Source organism: Rhipicephalus microplus, chromosome 9 (assembly GCF_043290135.1).
Source record: "Rhipicephalus microplus isolate Deutch F79 chromosome 9, USDA_Rmic, whole genome shotgun sequence".
Classification (NCBI taxonomy): domain Eukaryota; kingdom Metazoa; phylum Arthropoda; class Arachnida; order Ixodida; family Ixodidae; genus Rhipicephalus; species Rhipicephalus microplus.
In genome coordinates, this window is record NC_134708.1 from 6,863,980 (window position 1) to 6,890,938 (window position 26,959).

General features: G+C 44.2%; 1 protein-coding gene across 2 annotated transcripts in view; it reads right to left on the reverse strand.

The window, feature by feature from the left end:
* Positions 1–2,475: 2,475 nt before the first annotated feature.
* The window catches only part of Asx (transcriptional regulator additional sex combs), a 66,750-nt gene continuing 42,266 nt past the window's right edge, over positions 2,476–26,959 (reverse strand). For both annotated transcript variants that reach the window (XM_037415370.2, XM_075873031.1), the window contains 7 exons: positions 19,663–19,742; positions 19,136–19,419; positions 18,565–18,694; positions 16,511–16,631; positions 7,555–7,781; positions 5,234–5,836; positions 2,476–3,487 (listed from right to left, as the gene is read on the reverse strand). In XM_037415370.2, the coding sequence (XP_037271267.2) occupies positions 2,924–3,487; positions 5,234–5,836; positions 7,555–7,781; positions 16,511–16,631; positions 18,565–18,694; positions 19,136–19,419; positions 19,663–19,742 (2,009 nt within the window). In that variant the 3' untranslated portion in view covers positions 2,476–2,923. The remainder of the gene's footprint in view (positions 3,488–5,233; positions 5,837–7,554; positions 7,782–16,510; positions 16,632–18,564; positions 18,695–19,135; positions 19,420–19,662; positions 19,743–26,959) is intronic.

A 26,959-nucleotide genomic window follows, 5' to 3' on the forward strand; every position in this document is an offset into this window, starting at 1 on the left:
AAATGAGGGAATCAATTTCATGCAAAGCAGGTGGTGAGTAGCTACTTGTATTGCATTCTTTGGGCATTGAACCTAGTCTAACAAATTGTGGCATATTGTGAGCTTAGCACGCAAGTAGTCCATGCTGGAATGTAGAGAGTAGCTCACGGCCAGACGTAATGTCTGCACATCAGTGCTAACGTTACAACACAGACGTCACTTTTATCGCACAATAAAGAAATTACTGGGAGAGGCTTCATTCAACAGAGGGTATAATAAAAGGCCCACAAAATAGACTACAAAGCACAGAAGAATAACAAGCAAAAATTAAAAAATTTTCGAAGAAACATTTAGTAGTAGGTGCAATGTAACGAAGGCCTCAGCATGGGCCCCCTCTCTGGGCTTAGACCTATGAACTCTGCCAATACCTGTTGAACCTTCCTGCTGGTTGACTCACTGAAAAAATTGCTGTTCACACATAGAATGTTTCTTAATTAAGCAGAGAATCACTGCTGTTATCAATGATTTCTAATGTTGCTATAATAACAGAAAGCATCAATAATTTAGGAGGTCAAGCTTTGCTGCTACAAGCCTAGGGGACACAAAAAGGCGCTGGGACTTGCATACAGTGCCAAATAGTAGTGCAAAAATGTAGCATCTATGAAGAATCCAATCACCTGTAGGGTTAGTTGGTGAAACACAGCACTTGGAAAATGAGCACAGACTGACACATAACCCCACACAAATGATATTTATCTTGCTCATCATTTCTGCATCAATTAGTGCCTATCCATTAAAACCTACACCACATTTGACAGATCTTTTGAAAATTTAGTGAAAAAAACTTCAAGCTTTGTCTCCAAGTAAGAATGCCATAGCATAATCAAGCCCTATTCGCATCACCTTCTCAGTCACTAGCCCTAACTATGCCGTTAAGTATGTAGCAAGACTTGCGCATGTAACATTGGCCATTTTGACTATCCCAGAATGCATACTCGATGAACAGCTGCTATGTGCCTACTACACCATAATTCCTTTCACAAATTGGTAAAGCACCCACCTTGCACGTATAAGGTGGTTAGCGCACCAGCACACTTTCTAATCGGTGGGCTGCTTTAAACCACCCGCTTGCTCTGCGATTCACTTATTCTGACACCTGGCAGGATTCTACAATTCTGCCATGCAATATCACACATATTAAGTAGACTTCACCTGCTACATGAATTTTTTTACGAAGCAGTTTCAAGCACTGGCACTGTTCCACGGTAGAACACGTGCCTTGCACACAAAAAGCTTGGATTGGATTCTCACCTTGGTCGAACGTATTTATCATTTCTTGGCACGTTTTACGAATTTACGCTCACGAATAACATGGATGTTTCGCTCCTAATTTATGATGCCGACACCAAAATTTCTGTGAAACAAGATATTCAGTGCTATCACATAAAATCTTTTAGCATACCCGACCTGCTTTACTGTCAATTTCAAATGCAGAGAAACAATCTTAGGCGAATTAATGCATGCTACCTAGTACCCACCATTGCGATGGAAGCTATACATTTGACTTCTATACACACTGCTGCCACAGTTTCATCTAGAAATTCAGGAAAGTAGAATGGCCACCAGTGCTCTGTGCCATTTGATACACAGTTTTACTGCTCACTGAAGACTTGTGCTAAATAATACATGCAACACATCTCATAATATTATTACAGCAACAATTCATACTTGCCTGCACTAAATTGAAGAAACTTGCAAGAATATTCAGCTGAGTGTAGCAAAGCGCAGAAGTGTAGAATAAAGAGGCAGTCTACTTTAGCGAACTGGAAATATTTATTTACAAAGAGAAAGAAAGCCTGTATAATGAAGTAGCCAAACTCAAGACCCAGCATAGCTGGACTATGTATAATATATATATGTGTATATATATATATTTATATACTAGAGGTAACTTTATGCAACAAGCATTTCATGAAACATTTCACTTATCAATGAGTCTTGAACATGTGCACTTTAGAACATCCCTCAAGCAACTACCTACACATGGGCGAGTTCCATCTCTGAATACCTTTAGCCCAATTTACATTTCAGGAATCAAAACAAATAAATATTGTCTCACAACATCCATCCAAGCTACTTCTGAAACATGTACAGATGAGCCACCATAAGTTGAAAGGAAATGAGAAGAAACATGGTCCATGCACTCATTGCATTATTTCTCGCTTCAAAACACGCCAGTAATGGTGTAAAAAAGACTACACACAAAATGTACACAATCCCTTGGTGCATGATCTCGCAAACCACTCTGACAAGCTCGTGTTCTTTTTCTGAAGACACAACTTCTAGGAGCATGGTCTTACAAAACAAGCTCACATTTAATCTTTCTGAAAAATGCTCGAAAACAAGATTAAAAACTTTGGCAACCACAGGGGTCCACGAAAACTTAGCTGCCCACAAGTCCCTGCAAGGGAACCCGGCACAGCAACAGGGAAGCAGCTAATGCATCACCCAACACTTCTTACATCTCTTTGCATCCGTTATCAGCTTCGTAGCAGCAACAACAACAATGCTGCTGTTAGAAGCTGCGATTCATGATTTGTTGCGCTTGGACAGTGCAAATAAAACTCGGCTTGAATAAATACTAGGCATCAGGCATCCTGCACCAGAAGTAAAATAAGATTTGACAGGCGTAAAGTCAATGCTGCAAGTTACATGATAAAACAAACGATGCAATCTATGCTGGGTCAAGTACAAAGGATGTCCCAATTGTTATTCACAGGCAGGGTCAGGACACCTGCGGTGATACATGATCACTAGTGCTGGCATCTTGCATTTAGTCACAATCAGTGTGTGCACCGCCACCATGAGCCAGTCCTGCTGTTCATCCTTTGGGCACTATTTACCGCTGTCTGTCCTTGACAGAAGCAACACGTAATGCATTCTGTCACCGTATGAGGCAGGTGACGCACAGGTGGGAAGGGCCTATGCATCCATCGTGACAAAATGCACCACACTTGCGGCACACTGCCATGGGCCTCAGACTGCACGCGCAAGTGCCGGCTTCACTGCTGCCACCGCAGCCGGTACCGTCTCCGCCATGCCCCCCTCGCCGGCGGCCATTTCCCGACACCACGATAGGAACAAGCGCCACGCCGCCGCCGGCCTGCTCAATCGACACACACACTTGTGATGCCACGCCAGTTTGCGAAGTTGCTGACGACGACACCTGCTGCTGAAGGGCCAGCAGGTCTCGACAGCTCAGCGACTTTCGCGCTGCAGTTTTCAGGAGAGCACTCTCGGGCAAGGTGACAGGTGCGCTCGACGGGCGAGTGACGACAACCAGTGGCTGTGCACCGTGGATGAGCATTGTTGGTTCGGGTGTCACACTCCGCGAGCTCGGCCTGACCAGAGCCTGGAACACTAGAGGCGGTGAAGGTTCGACCATATCTAGCTCGAGCGGAACTTCCTCAACTTCAACTACTTCAGCCACAGCTTCTACGGCAGGCTCCTGCAAAGGATGAAACATTACAATGTCTCTTCGTCCTTTCTTTTTGCACAGACACAGAACAGTATAAACTGTGTGTGAGACCTCCCAAGAGCCTTTTAGGAAGCTAGATATTGCTATAGTTTTTATACATAAGGTTAAGCAAAGCAACAAACACACCATGAAATAAATTATGTCAGATTTTATCATTACAATCACAACAACTTTCATTTAAGGATAGAAGTATCAATGTAGGATATCTGAATACCATGCGATACTGATGAGGGATGCATATCCTATACTTGTTGCAATATGCAATTCTCTAATGATTGCCTAAAACACTTTTCTCTTGGCATCTGCCTGTCCAACTCTTTCCATGTGATCTAAAGTCTACCAAATGCTGTATATTTCTCTCATGATGTCACTTGTGCAACAAAAGTTTATTTCACAGAAAATTAGCTGATTCATGCATGTGCCCATGTCTACATTTTCAGCCAACCATGACCAAGAACCTCTTTACTTATTAAAAATGAAAATGCAAAATAAGTGATCGAGTTGCTGCTTTTACAGCCACACCATGGTGCATTAATTCCTTTCAGTACTAGCCCTATACTCAGCAGCAATGTTTCTTGACAGCACTGTGGAATCTACAAAATTGATTTACATGCCTACCACCACGTCAAGAAATAGTAGTTGTTTCCCAATAATTTTCTATTATTGCCGTAATAAAATAAATGCTGCCTTGTTTATAATAAAACTTGAAGAGTTGCGAGAAGTCATAGGCAAAAAATACATTTAGAATTCACTTTGCAAGAATTCCTTTGTTTTATTTTCATTTCTTTAACAGTCCCACCTTTTCAGCCTACCAGTGTTGAAAAGTAAACATGGCATCCACGATGTAATAGACTGAGTGCAGCCGCAAGTGCGCTGTTTAGTTCTCCAAGCAAAATGCCCGTAACATATTATAGACGAATAAACTGCTCGGCAAGTCGGTATTTCATAATGAATAAAAACTGTGCGAAAAATTTGGATGACTGCATGCATTTGTGTTGTTCTTTTCTCCCTTTGTACACACTTTAACGCAGTTTTCTTCATAATTGTAATATGGCGAAATGAGGTACACTAAACCATTGAAATGTTTTTCCCATTTACATTTTTGTGTATATAATATTCTGAGCGGGTTAAACTATGCGAGTGAGCAATACAGCTGCAAGCTACCGAACTACTTGCAGAGCAACACTAATGAGTGGAATCTCCACATTAGTAGCCTTCACTACAATGTTAAGATAAGTTGTCACCGAGTATAAGCATTAAGATAAGCCAGCATCTGATCACAAGAGACATCAACTTGTCATGGCAGAATACATCAGCCACTAATAATATTGTGTAACACTGACACTGACGCGTTATTCAATTGTGCTACACTGATGCATTATTCGAAGACCGCAGGTTCGGATTATGCTGGTGGCAAGTCATCTTTTCGTCCCTTTTTCTTTCTTCACTTTTACTATTACTTCTAATAGCATTCACTAAACTTTCCCTGACATTATTGTCTGTTATCATTAACATTGTGTCTAACAAAGGAAATGAGCCCTTGAGTTTACAATCTCCTATATGCAGTAACTGCTACTCAAAAACACAGCACTAAAACAGAATATGTAATACACTTTTCATAATTTCATCACATTCACAGTGCACACTTGTAGTACAAAACCGCCTGTTTACACTTCACAGAGATCAGTGCACAACAAAAGTGAAATGCATGCTTACCTCTTGCGCCACAACCTCCAGAGCCACCTGGTTGGGGACGTTGTCGTGCACAACCATGTTGTTCAGGAGAGCATGGTCATCTCGCCTTTCCTCCCGCAAAAGCAGCATATTGTTGGCTGCCATCAGGTCCCTGTCCATTGGTTCTTCCTCTTCAGTGGTTACAACCACAGTACTGTGATCCACTGGGGAGGAGAGGTAGACCACTTCCTCTTCAGCACCCACCGCATGTGTTACCTCAGTCGTCAGGATGACCTCGGCTGTCGCTTCGGGTGCCAGTGTTATGGGGCCAAGCGGCTCAGACATAAACTCGTGCGAAGAGCCTGCAACTTCCACCTCAGTTACGACCATGGTGTCCTCTTCTACAGCTGCTTCCTCATCAAGGTTGGCATAGCCGTCCAATGCTGGAGCTGGAGACGCTTCCTCGGACTTGTCATCATAGACCCTGAGCAAGAGCTGCTCTGCTGAAAGTGGTTCGCTGCCTTCGTCCTCACAAGGTACAGTAGACTCGTCAGCCGCTGGAATTACGCACTCCGGTGCCTCCAGTGGCTGCGCCAATGAGCTTGAAACTGTATCTGGGACAGCAAGCTGCTCTTCTCTGCTAGCCTGCAATTCAGATAAATCCTCGAAACTGCCACCACAGACTGACGCTAAAGTCGTAGGTGTAAGAGATGCACAAAAAAAGATGCAGTTGAACATGAACCGAAAAGCAATTCTTGTCTGTTATATGAGGTGTTTCTCATAAGCAAGGTAACACATGTGTGTTTTCTTATCAACACCTGCTTCAATGTAGGCACACTTGTGTCCCTTATGCCCATTCGTCTCTCACATCAGTGTAGCGTCTCTTACAAAAGGGTTCACTGTATGCTCAATACAATTTGTCTCCACAACTAACTCGACATTCACAGATATCACCAACTTTGAACAGCTGACGACAATTCTAGAACTACAACAAAGAAAATTCTAATACATCCCTTATCATTTTTTTTTCTAGACTGCTCTACAATTAGTTACCTTTAAGAAGAGGCTATTTATGGCTGCAGCAGTTACTGCACAGAGCACCAGAATGGTTCCATGAGCAATGCCATCTGATGACATCTTCTCTAGCATCACAGGACAACTTTACAAAACATGATTGTTCTCAACCACTCAATACCACTCAATGCCCAATGAAAATTGAAAATTGAATTGAATGCCGACCTTGTGTTAAGCTCAGGCTGTTGCAGGGTAAGGCACACCATTGTCGTTCTCAAAAACTATCTCGATCAAACTTGTGAATGATACCGAGACTGGCATAGCTTCGAATCATAACCTTCGCAATTCCAAATAGCTCTGGCAACAACACGACGGCATGCTGAATGTGATGAAATGAATGCGAGAGCAACAGATTGTAATGTCATACAAAGTAAGGCTGGCACCGAGCTCTTTTGGATCCGTTATCGCGATACTCCTACCAAACACTGATGTAAGCAAATAAGGCCGCTTCAGGGAGAAGTGTTCTTTTCAAAGTCTTTAAAGCGTGCTGATGCTTTCCGAGATAAATGGGTGCCAGTGATTGCGACCGCGCCCTTAACACTGCAGTTCACTGTGGCTTCACAAGCGACCCTCGCCCCCAGGTTTTTTCATGCTCGTTCAATACAGGTGGTTTCCTTTCTGTTCGAGCCTTCGATGGCAGTTCAAACATGCGGGGGGATGTTATCATATGCGCCCTCTGGGCGATAGAGATAGACCAGCTCATTTCATTTCTTCTTCAGCAGCACTCGCGCTTTTACCCGCCCGTAAAAGTTACGATGCGCGGGGGCATGTTATCAATTTCGACTTGTTACGGAACATGGCGACGACGGCAAAAACCTACCAAAAGTCTATATAATTGCTATCGCAATAATAACGCAGTTTTTTACCGCTAAGTAAGTGTATTGGGTTTGCTCGGCCTTCAGCTCCCCCCTTTTTTAAATTTGAGCATTTATTTTCCTAAATTTTCGTACCGAGCTTGCATATAACGAAATCCTCTTAATGACAAATTTTTCTGGGAATTCGTCAATTTTGTTACATCTAGGTTTTACTGTATGCCTATTTGTGCATATAAAATTCTTTGAAATTTGAAATAATTTAAATTTGTGTTGAAGTAAATTGAAATACTGTATAACACTGTAATAACTGCAACACTATTTGAATATTCAAAGTGCTTGAATATTGGGGATGCCTATTGATAAGAACGTGGCGAATGCCGAGCCATCTCAGAAGGAAACGCCCGCAAGGCAAGTGAGGATATTTGTTGGAGGACAAAAAGACCTGCAAAGTGTAGTAAGCAGAAGTGTGTTTACCTGTAGGGATGACTCGTCAGATTCGGAACACAGCGAGGGGATTTCTTCTTCCACGACTTCTTCCAGTGTTGAGGGGCTGACACGGCAATGATCCTCAATGACATCGACAGTCAACACTGCTTCCTGGTCGCCCTTCTCGGCTTCAGCGTGTGATAACTGCTGTAACGTCAGCTGGGTGGTGTCAGCAGGCTCAACTTCTAACCTCTCCTGTGGCATCGCGCTGAGAGCTGCTCACAAAAAAGTGAGAAAGGTATTGAGGTCCCATTAGCATCCTCAAAAGGCATCGTACAATAGTACAGTCGAACCCCTTTATAAGAGACACTGATGTAACACAATTCGGTATCAGAGACATCGCTGGGACTACACTGAAATACAGTTTGACCACGGAATGGAAGCACAGTACCCTGCTTATAAGACAGACCTCATATGAAAAGACAAGAATTGCTACCAGGCACATGTCCAGGGGTGCAACAGCCAAAATACCATTTTGAGCAATTTTTGAAGCAGCAAAATGTTACTTTTGGAGCATTAAAATCCAAATTTGGAGTATGTTAGGGAAAAAAATCATACATTTTTTTATCATCAACTACCATATTTGGAGCAGTATAGATAAGAAGGCTTACATTTTGAAAAAAAAAAAAAATTACAAACCATTAACTCAAGAAAAGGGCAGTTTTTAGCATGTGGGAAATGATATTTTTTGGCAGCTAGATACTAACGCTTTTTTGAGATTGTTTGGTGCCAAAATGTAGCTAAAAGAATGTTCTATTCAATGACGTAAGTGTTTCACATATATTTATTACAGAAATTATTGAAGAAACCTTTTATAAAGAAAAGTTTATACAGTAATTACATCCTTAACACTTCTAAAAGGAGGACAACTTAAAAAATAATGAGACTGGAAGAATTTCAGGATATACAATTTGAAGCTTCATATGTTATAAAAAGTTTATACAAGTTTCAGAAAATATTGCCGAAAATTGTTTATTCCACAAAAAAGGAAAGTTAGTCTGGGTGCGTCTCGTGCCATTCTTCAAAGCAGTCCCTCGTCGCAATGAAACACAGATACACACCACATGGCTCACAAAAAACTGTTGCCTTCATTTCTATTTTTCACTTCTCGTAGCACAGCTTGCAATTGCGTCGCTTTTTTTGGACTTGGGGCTTGTGTTCAGACTTCTTTGGAGAACATGTCTGTCGTCCCCATGACAGGAATCTCGTTGACCAACTCAATTTGAAATGCGAGCTGGTCAAAGGCAGTCTTTCTGGAGAGCTATCTATATCAGGGTGATCTTTCCTGTGTGCTTCAAAAAGTATGAAACTGTTCCCGATAGCAATGTCAATGCAGAGGAAGAACAGAGTCTTTGACCCCCTGACGCACTTCATTAAAATATTCTACGAAGCAATAAGTTGATCCGACTTATCAACCCCAAGCATGCCCTTGTTTTACTCTCCTATCAAGAGCGGTTTCCTGACTGGAATCTTGGTCCATCAGTCTGCACTCTTCACTTTTCGCATTACAGTGACATGTTTGTTTGCAGTGTGTGCAGTGCTTAACAAGCCTACAGCATGCTTGTCCTTCCACTGGAGGTAAAGCACATCACTGCACCTCATTCAGCAAATATCTCCCCGAGTTGCTCTCCTCTCCCAGGTGTTGTCTTTCAACTCGGTGGGATATGCACGGCGATCTTTGCGCGTTGTTCCGCAAGACAAAGTTTTCCGTTCAAGAAGATGCACAAAGAGAGATGTGGAGGTGTAAAAATTGTCGAGGTAGACAATGTAGCCATGGTGCAAATATGATTCGCACAGGCGGGTTACAACGTCATAGGCTAGTCACTTTGGGCTGGGTGCTTCTCTCTTTCCTGCATACACACTGAATTGGACAGTATAGCCTATCTTTGAGTCCGCGAAAACCTAAAGCTTATACCCCCATTTCACGCCCTTAGTACGCATGTACTGACAATTTCTGACCATTCTTTCGACTTCACCATTCGCTCGTCCACGAACAGGTTCCGGTACACCTGAAAATGCTTTCAAGATACGTCGTTCATGTGCTGCAGGAGATGAGTGATGCGATGCAGCTTGTCATCGCGAACATGGTCAATCTTCTCAGGGTCCATGACACTTGGAAAAGCTAGAAATGCAAAAAAACGGCTCCTGGGCATAATATTTGGAGTAATTAGGCCCGAAAATAACTCTGAGGTGTTTTAGTAAACATGAAGTCGAGGCAACACAACAATTCCCGTGTATATGAGTATTCCGATGCACCTCATCACGTTATCAGGACTGAAGCTCCTCCACGAACCGTCTTTCTGAGCGTAGGTTTGTCTGTCTAATATGTGCGTCCACGCGTATTTATTGATGTTCTCAGAGATCGTGTTTATGAGCTGTGCAGTGAAAAACAGCTTGAGGAAATCGACGGCTCACACGAACTGCCGTGCGTTGCTCTAGAGTGCGTTGCCGACTTCGGCCCCCCAAGTTTCCTATGGATAAAAAATGCACCCGCTTCGCTGATGCTGGCAAAAAATCGTATCCTTAGGACGTAGAGACCCTGAAAATAAGTAATGTGGCTGTGCGTACACGCGACAACGCTCGTTACTACTTGCAGGCAACAAAATGTGCACCACACATACAGCCGACACTCACTTGCTGGATGTTGCAGCCTGAGTAGACGCGTTCTCGTCGTCGGAACTAAAATTTGAAGTGCTAACATCATCTTCAGACTCACTGGTGCTCATTTAATCAAAAAAATCGGGTGTCGACAGACTCGAATCGCGAGAAATTCGTGGTCTTTTACCGGCGCCTGCGTGCTATGACGATGCCAAGATCGACGTGCACCAGCAGCTAACCGAAACTTTTTGAGGCGGGGAGAAAACTTTCCCAAAGCGAAAAAGCAACAAAACATCATGGATCACGTTGTGTGTTTCCCACTTTTTTACCTAGATGGCGCTACGTGCCCGCAAACCGCTTGAGAATTTAAACTTGAAATGCGTCGTTCAAATTGATCGATTTAGATAGGTGCAGTAGCGAAAGAGTTAACATCACCTAAATCTTGCAGTGTGAACATAAGCACTGCTATTTCAATGAAAGTAGTATTTTGAACCACCCCACTGAACAAAGAGTGATGAAATCCATATTAGCATTTTCTGCACCTGTAAAATCATTTGACAATCTCTGCGAATTTATATATGGATCTGCCAAGCTCGCAACCTTGAAGTTTTGAAGATTCGTAAAACCGAGGAGTAGGGGTGGTGGAAAAAAAAGAGAAACCGGCGCACAATTTAGTTTGTTTTTTTTATGGAAGCTGAGATGTCATACACTGTTCTATATGATTGCCAGAAGCTTATTTAGACATCAGTTATTACACTAGTAGTCAGAATTATGCGGCGTAAAAACTCATGAGTAACCTAGCAAGATGTCCAGTGTTCAGTGAAAAGCGCTAACAGTCCCTTTTCAATCTCAACATGCTTTTCCGCTGAAAAGCGGCATACTGCGGCAAAAGTGGCTTAAGCGGCTCAAGCAGCATTCTCTGCACGGGTTAGAACCAAAGCCAATAAATTCTCTAACCGCGACGTCTCCCTCCCGCACTTCCCATCTTTTTCTTCTTTTACCAGGGGGGGGGGGGGGGGGGGGCTTAGGTGCCACTTTGGCTCTCTTGGAAAGCGCGTTCGACCAGGTGAAGTAACAACTGTGCGTGCCCATTGGCCAAGCGACAGTACCGGATATCTATCTCCAGGACCGTGACCGTTTATCAACGTAATTGCTGGCAATGCCGGCATTCGCAGCACATCAAGCTGGTTCGCGCGAGGAAAGTGCGGCATACACTTCCAGCTTTTGTTCCTAACAAGCCATAGCCGCATTTTCAGGTTAGGAAGTTTACATTTCCCGTGAAGCATTGGTGACTACAGCAATTAAATTTTGTCTTGAAATTTCGTTGTCCCCCCCGCGCATAGGTATACACAGCGGTCAACCGACCAACACGCCCGTAGCGTTGCTACTTTATCTGGTCATATTTAAGTGCATTTTAAGCACTATAGTTGAAATATGCGCGCTTTGACGGATGGCGCAAACTGCAGGTGGCTGACGTGACCTGTATTTGATTAATTGATTTGTGGGGTTTAACGTCCCAAAACCACCATATGATTATGAGAGACGCCGTAGTGGAGGGCTCCGGAAATTTCGACCACCTGGGGTTCTTTACGTGCACCCATATCTGAGCACACGGGCCTACAACATTTCCACCTCCATCAGAAATGCAGCTGCCGCAGCCGGGATTCGAACCCGCGACCTGCGGGTCAGCAGCGGAGTACCTTAGCCAGTAGACCACCACGGCGTGGCGTGGCCTGTATTTCTTGCCAAAATTAGCGCACCTAAGAAAATTTCGAGGCTGGCTGGACATTTTGGTGCAGCAGGGCACAATTTCAGTAAATTTCACGGTTTTGGCGCAGCTTGGCGCAACAATCTGAATTTTGTGGGGTCAAATTGGCGCAATTAGAACAGCTGTTGCACCCCTGCATGTCTCTTATACTAGACCGATTCCACTGCACAATTGTAAACTCCACCAGCTGTCGCTCAATCTTATTCACGCATCATTATTCAAACATTGCTTCCTCTTTGCTTCCTGTCTTTTGCAAAACAGTGCTCGTAAAAAAGATAATAAACCTCGTTAATTCAATCTGTTAGAAATCTCCACAGCACTGCCATCATTTACCCAAAAGATGTCATGTATTTTTATAAAATTTGGGACGCCTTACAGTAATTGCACAGTGCATTGCTCAATTTTCTGTCCTCTAAACTGTTCAAGGCGGCCATCGTTTAACGCTTTCACTACCAATTCCGAGAAAGCTTGAACAAGCCCTGCCAATCCCGAGTACAGTATAACTTCATTAGCAACAAATCTTCGTAGTGAAGAGGATTTTGGTCTGTTGTAAAAGGGTTTTCTTAAATCCCACTACTGTTACAACATACTTTTACATAAACACTGAATGGGTCTGTTATAACCGGAGAAAATCAGGAGCCATGTCGAATTTATTCTCCATGGGACATAAAAAAGTTGATTGTTTGGAAATCGTTCTTCGGTGTTTGCAGCCTTTTTTTTCTATCCAATTCCAAAATACCTTCACTGAAAACTGTCGAAGTGCTTTAAAAAATTTTTCTCACCTGCTCAGGTGGTGAAAGTTTGTAATAACCGAATGTCTGTTGTAAGCGGATCCATTGTAACGAGGTTGTCTGTACTCATTTTGCCCCTTTGCTTCCTGTCTTTTGCTAAACAATGCTCGTAAAAAAGATAATAATCGTCGTTAATTCAAACTGTTATTTCGAAATCCTGCTTATTTCTAAGTACTTCTGCGGTACTGCATTTTGTAATGTAAGTTTGAGCGCATAATTTGAAGCGGCAGTCAGCACAAGTCCGGAAAATTTGAAAACTTTACGTGCAGTCTGCCAATTCCTGATCCCGATTTGGCCGCAAATCCGCGGAATCGATGGCCTTTAGGAGCCACTAGGCAATGTACTTTAGCAATACTAATGAGTGGTAGCTTAAGCACCTCTATATAAAAAAAAAACGCTCTCGTGATCTACTGAAATATGCACCTGTGGAAAACAAGACGTGCGGGCAGCATACTTGCATACGGGCAGCATACGTGCGGGAAGCATATCGCATACTTCTCGCAATGTCAACGTGTCATAATTTATCCATTCTTTCTGGAAGTTCAAAGAAATATAATGAAGGACAGTCTGGAGAAATATACGATTATGCGAACCTCCAAGTGCCAGTTGCTCCAGCAATTCACGCACTTTGCACAGTTAGCAGATTTCTTGCCTGCAACGCCGACTTTGAAAACTCTGGTCGAAAGCTTCAATGGTGATGTTTTCCAACCAAAACACATCGCGAATTTCGTCAGACTGTTTATTATTAAATTTTTTATTTTACAAGAAAGAATGGGCGAATGGTCGCATCATGACGTGCTGGCGCAGTTAGAAGCAGGCGACATGCCGCCCGCGTCTTGTCTTGTTTTTCACAGACACTCATTTCAGTTGAGCACTTTTTTTTTTTTATTGCGATAGCAATTATATGGACACTCTCAGCAGGGGGGTCGCCGTCACTCACCATATATGTACACGCATCCATATATATGAAAATGCAAGAAAGGAAATTAATCCAGAAAAATAGACTCCGGCGCGCGGAATCGAACCTCGACCTCTGATGTGGAAGTGTGAGGCATTAACCATTGAGCCACGAAGGAGCACCTGTTACAGCTGGTGATGGGCATCTTGGTGGAACTACTATCAAGTTTTCAGCCATACCAGCGAGATGATGCAATGAGCGCGCGCCGCCAGACATAACGCGATATCTCCCACGCGTACTTTGCCCCGCAGCGATAGGATGCTATCGGGTGTGCTCGCTTATCCCGCGGTAAGGACAATCGTAAACCTTGGGCTTCCACCGGAACGTTCTGTTGTAGTTACTGGGCGTACAAAGGTCACTGCAATCATTGCACAGTCTCTGTTTGCAAAAAGGGCACCCTTCTCACACACAGCAAAGTAACAACTGAGACACATATTGCTAGAAAACATGGCCCTTGGGGACACGAGCTAGCCAGCACAGCAAACGACAAGCCCTGATTACTTTGAATAATTTCAAGTTTCTTGCATCCCACTTTTTACATGTGTTGTTAATTCGAAAACCCGCATAATTCGAAGGTTTCTCATGGTCCCAGTGACTTTGAATTAACAATGTTTTACTGTACATTACAATGACTTTTAATAACATCCCCTATACTTTCCTTGGCATCACTGAATGCTAGTTCTCACTATTGTTGCATTTGACAAAGAAAAACGAATTCTCTCGATTCAGGCAAACCCCTGATCTCAAAGCGCACACACAACAGATGCTAGCACACTGTACGAGAAAAATAATTCCATATTTGAATTCTGTACACAAATACAGCCGAACTTCGATTATATGTCCTCCCGGTTTCGCATGGACCCGCATTTTACAATAAATCGGTTAGATCCCGGCAAAATCTCCATAGGAATAATGTATTGAAAACCATAGTTATACAACGAAGTTTTACACCGACCCCACATCTTACGACATTCAGATTTTATCCAGAAGAAAAAAGAACACCTTTACTCGAATCAAAAGTGAACCAAATATTCAAGTGTGCAGAATATAAACTAGTGTTTCCCTAGGGTTACGCTTAGAAAAGTGGAGAGCTAAACAGATGTCTTCTTAGAATAGAAAATTTATTCTCCTAAAAGTTCATGCGCTTCTAAACACGCCAAAAACGCGTGTGCACGAATCTGGGGTCGTTACCTAGTCAAGTTCTATCCACAAAAAGTAGCTTCAGTCAGCCAAAAGGTTCATATTTTCACGTTTTCGGTCCATAGAAACATTATCTGGTCGACATACAGCTGATCTCCTGCCTTCGTCGCACTCACAGTCACAGGCTTGCGGACGCATAAGGGACGCAGCTGTTTTCACTGTGGTAGATTACTTTCACTTGATGTCGTTCATACTAACAGCAGGACATCACTAGTTGCACTTCACAAGGCCACAAATTACAACGTGCATAGCTCAGTCGCACACGAAGGCATTCTACGCACACTCGTGGTCGGTCCCCATTATGTGATATCGATGACACTATGTCCGACTCTTCTGACGGAAGGCTATTTGGCAACGCAGTTTCGGTTTCGTTTTCACGCGCAGGCAATTTTCGGACTCCATTTATCGGTAGAAAGATGCATGTTGGATTCAATTCTTTTTCAACTTCAGAATAGAGACTTTCAACTAAGTTACACTGCCATTAGCTCTCGCTGGCAAGAATAATTTAATCTACCTTTCTAGCAGAGGCACAAGGTTGTGCCGGGGGCTTATTCAGGTGGTCTATACCCACTTTTCGGGGGCAAGGCTGAGTGTCATTGCTATATTCTTATTTTTTCGATTATATGACGCCCGAATCACACGACGGTTTTGCGTGGTCCCCTGGAAGTCGTATAATCGGGGTTCCACTGTATACATCACATCAGTAAATTTTATCTCAATCAGTAAGGAACTCTAAAATATGTTTCAAGACTAAAGTTTGCTTGCAGTGAGAAGAACATTTTGTCTGATGAGATAATTATGATGCTTACATGTCCTTAAAGAGCACCCCAATGTATCACCAGCATAATATTTCTATATAACATGAAGGAAATAGAAAAGAAACGTCAGGAAGTGGGGAGCACTAAAGAAAACTCTGCAGAAGGGGCCATAGACCGATGACTAATTTTTCCCAAGTTGGAGCTGTGTACACTTCATCCCCTTTATTACACAGTAACACGTTTTTTTTTTGTTTTTTTTTTTCAATCATGGCAGCTTTTTTTGTACTACTTATGTGTTATCTGTCTACAGCGTTTCTTGTTGCTGTTTTCAAACTCCAACGAAAAGGTTAATAGGTGGTTTGCTGTAGGTCCAACCATAGAGTTTCCTAAAATTAACTAGAGGGGACTCTGGCACTGCGATCGTTCAGCGACCATTGGAATGATGGGCAGTACACGGATTTGCCTAATCTTCGTACTTACGGGCGGCGAAACGTACTTGCGGCTTCGTTTATTGCTGGTTACGGTTTCGTTTTAAAGAAAAGAACGAACGCTTTCGAATTTCATGACCCTATTTGAAATGGTAAGCCTAAAATAACAAGATAATGAAGCGCAACTGCTTAACATTTGCCGATTGTTGTTTCATGAGAAAACAGCTCCAAGCCACACGAACACACACACAGCCAGAAGTACGAAGATTAGATGAATCCGTGTACTACCCATCATTCCCATGCTCACTAAAGTGCCGCGCATTGCAGCTCCCATAGACACTAGTGCCAGAGTTCTCTCTAGTGTATATTTGGGAAACTCTATGGGTCCAACTAAGTCAAAAAGCCCATGAAGAGTTCTCACTGCATACAGGGATCTTTCTTACCAGCATCGGCAGGGAGTTCTTTGAATCGCTTAGCCAAAGGCTCATCCTTCGCACGGGCTGCACTCGCGGGCCGCTTGATAGAATTGCCTCGAACTGGATGGCCACACCGATTCCTCGATACCTGAGGTGGGATGTCCAAATATCTAATGCAGTTCGCAACACAAAATTCTCCTCACAGTTATAACACTGCCCAGATCAAGCCAGTTGCCACAAGCATTTGAACATACCTCGTCATTCTAATGCATACAAGCGGTCTTTCAGTTCAGTCATTATAAGTTCAACCCACGAGAATTACCCACACACAGTATTTGGGCAACATCCAAACATCGTGATCAAATACAACAATGAAATTAGTAGTACAGCAGAAATCTTCCTGCATGCTGCCAATGTTATGAATGCATTATTTTTTTTCAAAAGTCTACATTTCTTTTCAGAAAATGTGACGCTGACACAGGCGTGGATCGGAGTGAAGCTGTAATGGTGTAAGCATTCATTGCACACTGTTTAAACAAAGAACTTTTGCAGAACATTGGGGAAACAGAGTTGGTTTGGTTGAAATTAAGCACTATTCTGGAAGGGCAGATTTCAAAGCTAGTGCATATCAAGAAACAGTTTGCGATACTTTGAGTACTGCTGCAAGAAAACTGCATAGTACTACTAGGATATAAGGCTTCGTGGGCAAGTGGGTCATGGGCCCATTACCATACACATGTGGTTCCACATCAGCAACATGCAAATAAATGCCCTTAATATAATAGTTTAAAAGGGCTATGACACCCAATTATCCATCATAACCTGTGTAGTGTGGGTTAATTCTTCCGCATTGACAAATAAGCTAACAAAGTTTTTGCACTTTTGGTTGAGCACTTAATTTGTAATTGAGTATTTTCATTAACACGTGAGCAGCTCATGAGTCGGGTAACACTGTCACACTCATGAGCTATGACGTAGAAAGCAGCTCGTTGTGTGAGCATCTGCGCTCTGGTGAACAATACTGTTAAAAGGTCAGCTGCATGTGAAGTTGGAATATCGTCAGCTCTCTTCACATTGGTACAGAAAGTGAGCGATTTGCAGCGGTTGTAACTTTAGCAGAAAACAAAAGTTCAGTTCCATGCAGCTCATGACGTCATGGCGAAGCGTTGGCACAAGGTGGTGTTTATAGCCACCAATTTCTAGGGCTAGATTTGAACTGAAATATTCTTTTACAGTTCCCATTTCATATGTATAGGCATATAAGACCCCCTACTTCTATTTTTCGCTAGAAACCACAATTTGTTGGGTGACCCTGTCATGATGCCTTTAAGAGACCCTAACAAAACGCTATGAAGATGGCATACAAAATGTGAGAAGTGCGGTACATACATTCATGGCTTCAACATGCACAACTGTTACAATGCTCTATGCGTCGCGGAGAAACTCAGCACGTAGCCACCAATGAATGCACATGCCTTGCAGAACCAGAGCACTTTTTTTCCTCTTCTATGAATATCATGGCTTCGCTTGCCCAGATGATGTAGACTGACTGGAGGAAGCAATGCCAGTGGTGGATTACTGGTACATGAGTGCCACCCCGAGGTGCCCACTGCCACCAGTCCTAGAGAGGCGTCACGAGAGGATGGCAGCGAACGGAAGTGAGATTGAGCCCTCTTCAACTCAACAAAACCTAGGTGTACCTTCTTTTCAAGCATATCTTTGCTCCTCTGATGAACTGTCGACTTTTGATACAACGAGTTAGCTGCGAGTAGTCCTCACTTAAACGTATACCCACATAAAGTGTGTTCTGCTCAGCAATGCAGACAGTATACATCGTAAGACAGCTTTGAGTCAGTGTAAGCTTGTAATATGCTAAACAATGCCACCTCACCTCGACAAAAAAATGCTAAAAAGATGCAATATTTGCAATGCTTCTTAATGACTTAAGTGCAAACATGCAGCAGGAAGGCATGAAGATATTAATTTTTTATTCGTGTTTGCACATTCTTTCATGTGAGATATGACAGAATGGCTAACTCAGCACTGTGGCAAAATTTTACTCGCTACTCAGTCCAACTTACAGGACTAGTACTGTTTCTAGGTCGGTGAGGCCTGCGCAGTGGTCGCCCTGCTCTGCGATTGGCCAGGGGTGCTGCCAGTGGTATGCCAGTGGCCAAGTTCAAGGAGGCCACACGTTCTTCGGAGGGTAACCTGCGAGACCAATCAGGACGCTTTTATGTGGACTCCAAGGGATTTAACACATTGTCGTTCCAACAAAGCTGTCAGTGTTGTCTGCTTGTGCTTTTGTCTAATACTTGTGTTAGGTGTTTATGACATTGCTGTGATCCTCAGAAACAATAACTGAAAACAAATGCTACCTTTCATTTGTTGCACACCAATTCGCCATGTTTTCTGGAGATACGAACTTCACGTGATCCGAATATTTTTATCGTGAGATTTGAATTAGAGAGGTATTTGAGGGCTCGGTAGTTGCAATCTACAGCCCTATTCTACACTACCTGTCATAGCTCCCGTGTTTACCAAACCCCGTAATTGAATCAATGCCGAACCAAAACCCGAGAGTGGCCTGCTGATTTCAAGAAAGATACCAGTGCACCACAAGAAATCAGACACCAGCAGCCAAGCACTGACCTGTGTCCCCAGACGTGCTCAAAGTGATGCCCTTTCCAGGGATCGAGGCTAGCCCGGTCCTGTTCGGCTCGCAGCCGCACCTGGCTCTCGTGGGTAAGCTCACCATCGGCCAGTCGCTCCCGCCATTCCTGGCAGGCACGGGCAAAGAACTCGTTGCTCAGGGCACTGCTGCTTAGGCGAACGGTGCCCGCGTCTTGCCAACAGTCCACTGCTGGAAGCAGGCTGGCCAAGCGACACTGGTACGACCATGGCAGAGACGCCATCGTATGTCGTGTCAGGAGGTCCTACAAACACGAGTGAAGCTACTTCAGGAACAATAAGTGAGGATGAGTGAGAAACACTTTTTTTCCTTTTTTCCCCTTCTTCCCCCCACCCCTAAACAGCTAAAAAGGAATGTTTTAAGGACAGCTATCTTTACTATTCATGGGCATATTCATGGGAATAGATGACACTTGGTGCATCATTGTGGTTTATTGTGCTCATATCATGATGAAATCAGTTTTCAGCTACTAGCAACACGAACTCACCTTGATGTTAGTGTTGACCAATATAGAATCGGGAGTCTCTAGGTCCACTAAACCTCTCCGGGTCTCTGCAATCTGGGCCGCTGCGAAAGTGGAACAAACTTTCACCAACACTGATCTACCCAGCTGACGACAATTATGAACCGGTTCACACATAAGATGCTATTAAAGGACACTTAGCCCATTGGAACAGAAAAGTTATAATATGTTGAACATTTACGAGCGAGTACGTATCGAGTTGAGATATCACTTACAAAAGCTCAGCATACCGTAACTTCTGTTCATATTGGGTAAGAGCATGTATTCTCATTTCTCTGCATACAGTTCTCATTCCACATTACAGTGGTACGTTGATTTGCTTTCAAGCTCTCACTGTCCTGAAAAAAGAAAATAATCTTTCTCTAGTCAATGCTTCTGAAATGTTTGATACCTTAAAAACTGCATACTGAACTAAATAAACTTGTCTTGACATTGTAGCGAAGGCTACGGAGGTGAAGCTTCCACATATTCGCGTCTACTCCGCAAATTGTACAGCAGTTTGCGGCTGATCTTGGCTTCACTCGCTCGCGTTGTAAACGCGCTCAGAAAATTATATACATGAAAATTTGAATGGGAAAACTATTTCAATGGTTCACTGTACATTTTAGTGGACTATTCTGAGTGTGTGTGTGTATGTGTGTGAACATACACACATATATAGATATATTGCAAAAATAAACAGTACGTTTGCAACTACACAATGACCCACTGCATCATGATTACTACGAAAAACGGGCGCACTGCACAGGTGGTACTGTCTAAAAAAAATGTGAACTCTAACTATATCTTACCTAAGTCTCGAAATAAATATGGCAGCAGTTATTTCAGCAGGGCAAATGAGAAAATCATCATTAACTTAAATACTATTTTAAATACGGCACAGTTTGCCCTTCCCTTCTGTAGCTTGCACAGTGCTGTCCAGCAAAGTTGTCCCCGGGAGCAGTCAGCCCCACACATTGCCTTAAGGGGGCAGACTGGTCTTTGGAACCAAAAAGTGACAAAAAAATTAATTTTTTAAAATTGACATATTTGGTTTCTGCAAGTATTTTTCTAGCTCTGCAAAATTTCGCACACGAGGAAGTGGTAATTTTTTTGTAATGTTATTTGAACTGTTCAGATTCTTGGTGCTGTTAACATGCAGAACTTGCAAAAAAATGGGGAACCGACTTTGAGGCTTCTTTATAATTTGCTGAGACTTTTGTTAGAAGCTCTGTAATGAATTTATGAGCGCCTTTATGAGCATTGATAAACATGCGCGCCATGATTGTTGCTTTTTGAAGAAGCTGTGTGTTTTCAGTTTTTTCCATTTCTCTCGAAAAAGTAAATTCACGACTGTTCAATTTTGAGGCCTCAATATCTCTGCAGCTAAGGCAGGTACAACAATCATTCTTTTTGCAATGGAAATCTGTATGTGTGTAGAATGCAAGTATAGGGGCAGAATTTAGAGCACAAGCATTTTTAATTAATTACTCTTCAAAATTGCAGCACAATTACAACTGCTTTTGAAAATAGTTCATTTTGCTGTAAAATAACCGAGAAAGGCTAAAAAAAAAAAAACTTCCATAATTTCAATGTATAGTCATTAGTCTATGTTGGCATACCTTGAATATCATTTTTAATTAAGCGCTTTTTTTCTATGGCGGCCTTAAACAATAAGGGGTGAACTTAAGTTATCTCAGGAACGAGATGAGTTTCAGAAATATTAACTAAATATTTGAAATCAGAAGGAAAAAACTGCATAATTTTGTACAGTTTGATCAAGATCACTGAAGAAATGAACAAAAAATGTCTAAGACCAGTCTGTCCCCTTAATAGGGAGGGGAGCGCTGTGAAGAATTTTTGCTCTCGCTGAAGTGGTGGGTATCCTCCACACGCCTATGAAGCTGGGGCACCCTTTTTTGTTTCTCCTTAGTTTTCTTTCCTCTCCTTTTTTTTTTATCTCCCCCTTTTCCGTATTTCTTCTCTGCTTTCTATTTATTTCTATTTTCCCCTTTCTCTCTTTCTATCTTTTGTTTGCTTCCTATATCCCCTTGAGGTGTGAATTATGATGCACTGTCTGGAAATAGGTAAACTTTTCATGGCATAATTCCGAGGCACTCAAGAAAGAAAATGAAGGAATGTGTTGTTTTCTGCAAGCTTGAGTAATTATCATTATTTAGCATGTATTTAAAATTATTTATCATAAATTTAAATATCTAATTACTTTGTAATTATTCCCTGTAAATCCTTGCATAAAAAATCAAATATTAGGCCTAAAATGCATGCAGTTTGATTTTTGGTCGCCCTCATTTGGAACAAAAAAAAATACTCTTTACGTTGTGAAACACGCTACATTGAACGAGCGTCAAACGCTATAGTGTCTCTAGCAAAGTGATACTCTGCCACAATAAGCAGCGCAATGAAGTTAAGTGAATGCTGTTTGTTTACTCGGGAAGCCTGCACACACGTGCACAATGAATATCAAGCCATTTGGAGAAACATGCTGTGCGTGACATTTTTCAGACTTTGATGAGTACAACTGTACACACCGCCACCGAAGAGGGTTATTCTGCTATTTTTATACGTGGTTTTGCCTGCATTATGCCAAGTGACAATGACAGCATACGACAGCCCGGGCACCTAAAGTTCTCCACACTTAATGGGCTCTCGGATACTTCTTTTGAAACATCGACATTGGTGCTGACCGCATCAACAAATAGTGGCACTCGCCAGAACTATTGCAAGCAAGAATGAAGACTGATGGCCCAGGCCTGTGATTGGATAAATGTAATGTGTGGGGGTGCTGACACCCCCCCTGTAAAGTTGTCTGCGCCGCGTGGCGCACGTGTCTCGCCCCAAGGCTTTATTTCAATGGTGACCACCGCTGGGCGATAGATGGCGTTGTGTTTGCTTTGAGTACCACTGTTGGTTGAGTGGTAGCGCTGGCGGTGGCCCCTGGCGGAAGGCAGGCCTTGGTGGTGGGCGAGCGTTGAGCGAGTCTCTTCTGCGCGTGGCGGCTGCCGCGAACGGTTGTCTGTAGCGTGAGTCCCCAGTGCTCGGCACCGCGGGCTTCGCGCCGAGGTCCCACGTGGAAAGTCAGGCGTTGGCGACGCCGCCTTGGGTATGTGTTAGTGTGTTGGGTGTGTTAGTGTGTGTTTATCATGTTATTGCGTGTTTAGTGTGTCACTGCGTTATGTTGTTTGTATGGTAGCGTGTTAATTAAAATTGATGTAACATTCGGCGGACGATATCGTCGTCTAAATTAGATAATAAATGTATGTATGTTGTGTGCTCTGTACCGACCTCGTCTGCTGTGTCCGTTCACTCCAAGAGCGTGGCATGGCGATGCGCTCGTTCGCCTCGCCGAGACCCCACACTGGCTGCCCAACGTGGAGCTCTTGGAGTATCGCACGACAGTTTTTGCGGTTCAATACAGGGATTTCGTTAGAGCTGGAATAGAGTAGGCCTAGGGGGGACTTCTTTGCTAGCTAGCCTGTGGTGTGCTTTGTTGAGAAGCGAGGAGATTGGTTTTGTAACATGTTTGAATTTGTTGGCAGGTTGACTTTCTATTTATGTTTTTTGCTCACAAGTGTTATTTTTTGTTGTTAGTTTTCAAAAACGTTGTTGAATTAGGACGAGAGCCATGCGGTCTACATCCTGGGCTGAGCAAGGCCTAGAGCACGTGGTTTGTAGGCCAGGCCCGAAGCGAGTGAGTACGGAAGCCTCGTGGGTGGTCCGATTTTCTGTAAATAGCTTCTTCTATATCTTTGGGCTCAGGGAGCCGGGCCTCGTTGCTGTCTGGTATTGCGGCTCGGCGCCGAGGCGTCGTGACACCACCCGGGCGGTGGACGCCGATCGCTCGGTAAGCTGCTGTGTGCGGCGAGCGATAGGGCCACCTCACAGAGTCGACGTCTCCTCGCGGCTGCCTCTTCTGCGCCTAGGCTGGGTGCTGGGTGGATGCCGGTTGTTGCCGAGCGACTCATTAGGCCTAAGGCTCTGCGCAGCCGCCTGTCGCACGTGGCACAACTACGTGGGTCGTGGCGTTGAGATGTTGCGCTCTGCTTCCCTCACTTTTTTTTTTCTTGTGAGCACGAGTTAGGAAAAGCGATGTTTGTTTTATTTTGATGGGCGTCTCGGCTGCCACCGATGTATTAGCTAGCAGTACTGACCAACGTACCACGTGGACGAAAAGCTCGAAGCTCCCTTCCCGAGGACCTTCTCGATTGTTTTCTTTCAATTTTTTTTTTGTTGTTATTGATGTATTCAGCGGGAGTTATACTGGGCTTCCTTATTCTATAGCATGGCTTTTCACTGCACGCAGAGGAGACTAAAGGTCTCAGATTTTTTAAGCTTGAAAACTGCAATGCCAGTAAAAAAATGCACCGAACGCCGTTGCGCTGGAGGAAATGTGCCAAGGACGCTTCAGGCGCCATTGTTTGCAGAAAGTGAAGGAGGAAAATGTAAGAGCATTGACATACCATATTTACACATATAATTTGCGCACCCCCAATATTTTGCCAGCCTTTCGAAAAAAAAATATTTACTTACATATTTGGCGCTCCCCGACTCGCCCGAGCCAACTTGCCGGCACGCACCTTTGGATATTTCAATGCTTCGGCCTGGTGCGCGCCTTGCCGAGCGGACAAGTGCAGTCAAGCAGACTGCTAGTGGGAAGTCTTTTTTTCCGAGGACTTCCCCCGAGCTAGAAACCCTAGAATACTGCACCCGAACACGAACCTGTTGACGGGTCGCGGAAACCGCTCGAGCGTTTGCTTTCCCCTATCTCCCAATCTCTACCCCCACGATAATGACGCCGCGAGAATGCACGCTCGCGTCAAGACACGGACGACTTTCTGCATTGGACGCGTGCGAGGGCTTGTCGTCGCGCCAATTGTTAACCTCATTCTCTGCGTTCGCGTTGCAATGCACGCTTGATCGATTTGGGAAGTTAAGGCTTCGCCATCCTGGTAACGCATTTTGATGGTTCTCTTGCGATGTGCTACAGTAATTATATATACGACGAAATTGAAGCTTGCTGTTGTAAATTTCGCTGAAGAAAACGAGAAGTGTGCCAACACAATGAACTTCAAAGGGACGTAATGTGACGACCGGCACGATCGGTACGCGAGAAAGCAGAAGAATGCACGGTTGCTAATGCAAGTTTCCTGCCATTGAAAGAGACCTTTTCAATTATGTGCGGATGCTTATTTCTTCCGGTATTACCGTGTCGTGGGACCTAGTTTCTCCCAGCATTCTCGCAAGAGCTTCGAGAAAATGGGGCGTTTGAACGCGCTAAACGGAACTGAGGACGATGCGCTTCGGGAGGGCGGTGGCAGCGCATGAGAACCGCGCCAAGTAGCATGGCCATTTTGGTCTCATTTGAAAGCCGTATTCTTCTTTTGTCTGTTCCTAGCGGAAGAACACTTTTTGTCTAGAAACAATGCAGCTATTGCGAATGAAGAAAAACCAAATACTCGCACATCATTGGTGCGTTTATATCACGTGGGGCAGTTTGCGGTTCCCTATTGGATGTCAACGGATTCGTCTGCTAGACAGCGGTGCACAACCCGCCTTTTTGTGACAAGGCCTAAGCAATGACAGGCGGTCATCGAAAGTTCCATACTGCTCATGCGTTCTAAAAGAAGCAAAAACGGTGTCCGAGAGCAAGCAGGGTCTTATCAGCGAAACCCTCGGCTGCGGAGAACATGGAAAAAGCTGGCTGTGTCAACGCTATCACGAACGTGACTCCCGCGATCACGAGCGCGATAGCCGGGGCTATTGATCACAGGCGAGATCTGCGCGTCTGCGCTCCACTAGTTTCCAACGCTGAAAAAGTGGCCCTTGCGTGTCGTGCGAGTGATATTCAAAGAGACCTTTCGTCAACGTCAGCCTCACGACGCGAGCGGTCTGTTTTTCGAGACTCGAAAGCAACTGCAACAACTGGAATTTGACTACTGGAACTTAAATTTGTAGAGCTCGCCGAGAGCGGGGGGGAGGATGCAGCGCTGTTGATCACAATTGAGGTTATAATAATTCGGCTGACGATATCTAATTTTTCTAAAAGTAGTTAAATAAACGTGTGTTGGTTTGGTTTCTTCCGACCGGGTCTGCTGTGCTCGTTGTAGTGTACAGGTATCCCGAAGGAGTACGGCCACTAGCGTGGGTCCGGTCTTAGCGAGCCGCAGGGCACGCGTTAACCGTCGCCGTGGCGAGAACATAATACTGCTCAAAGTCGCAACACTTTATTGTGGCAACACCAAACGCAGTACAGCCCGTTGCAAAGGCGCGGCGGAAAGGCAAATAGGCTTATCTACGCCACGGGCATAAAAGTACTACACAAGGTGCCACGAGCACGGCTCCGCGGTAAAGATGATCCCCGGAGACACCGGGACCAAGGCCCGGTTGCTCGAGCGAGGGCAAAGGCGCTCGCGTTGGCTTCGAAGGGAGACGGGTCGGCGTGGCGAGGCCACGCACTAGGACACCATACCGCCCTTCGGCCGTGCGTACGCAGCGGGGCAACAAAAAGTGAGCGTTCGCCTCGGGCGCGAGGCGCCGTCAGCGAAGTCCGACGAGCCCCCGAGCGACAGGAGTCGACGGACAGAAAAGATTGCTTGGCTCACCGTCTGCAGTCCCGGAGAGTATCTATCTGCCCGCTCTCGACGCAGCGCACGAAAGCCTCTCGGGAGACTTCGCGCGCAGCGCCACAGTCAACATCCGCTACCGGGTGAGGGGGTTAAACGTCACTCCGCTTTCCCAGTGCGGCAGACAGCAAAAGAGGGGAGACATGTCGGGACATGAGAACGGCAGAAAAGGCGGCAAAGCCCGCGAAATGGCAGCGGGCTAGCCTCAATTCCCACATCGTTCACTCCAAGAGCGTGCCATGAATATCGCCACATCGAAACCTCACACTGGCTGCCTAATGTGGGGCTCTTGGAGCATCGGACGACAATTTCCACGGTTCGATACAAGCCTTTGTTAGAGCCAGGGTAGAGTAGGCCTAGGGGGACTTCTGTGCTAGCTTCAGCAGTGTGCTTTTTTGAGAGCGAGGAGATCGGTTGTGACATGTTACAACTTGTCAGCATGTTGAGTTTTTATTTTTTTTCTGCTCGCAAGTGGTTTTTTGCTGTTGTCGGTTTTGAAGAACGTTGTTGAGTTGATACGAGAGCCATGCGGTCTGCATCTTGGGGTGAGCAAAGCTTAAAGCACGTGGATTGTAGGCCAGGCCTGAAGCGAGTGAGTACGGAAACCTTGTGGGTGGTAAGATTTTCTGTAAATAGTTTCT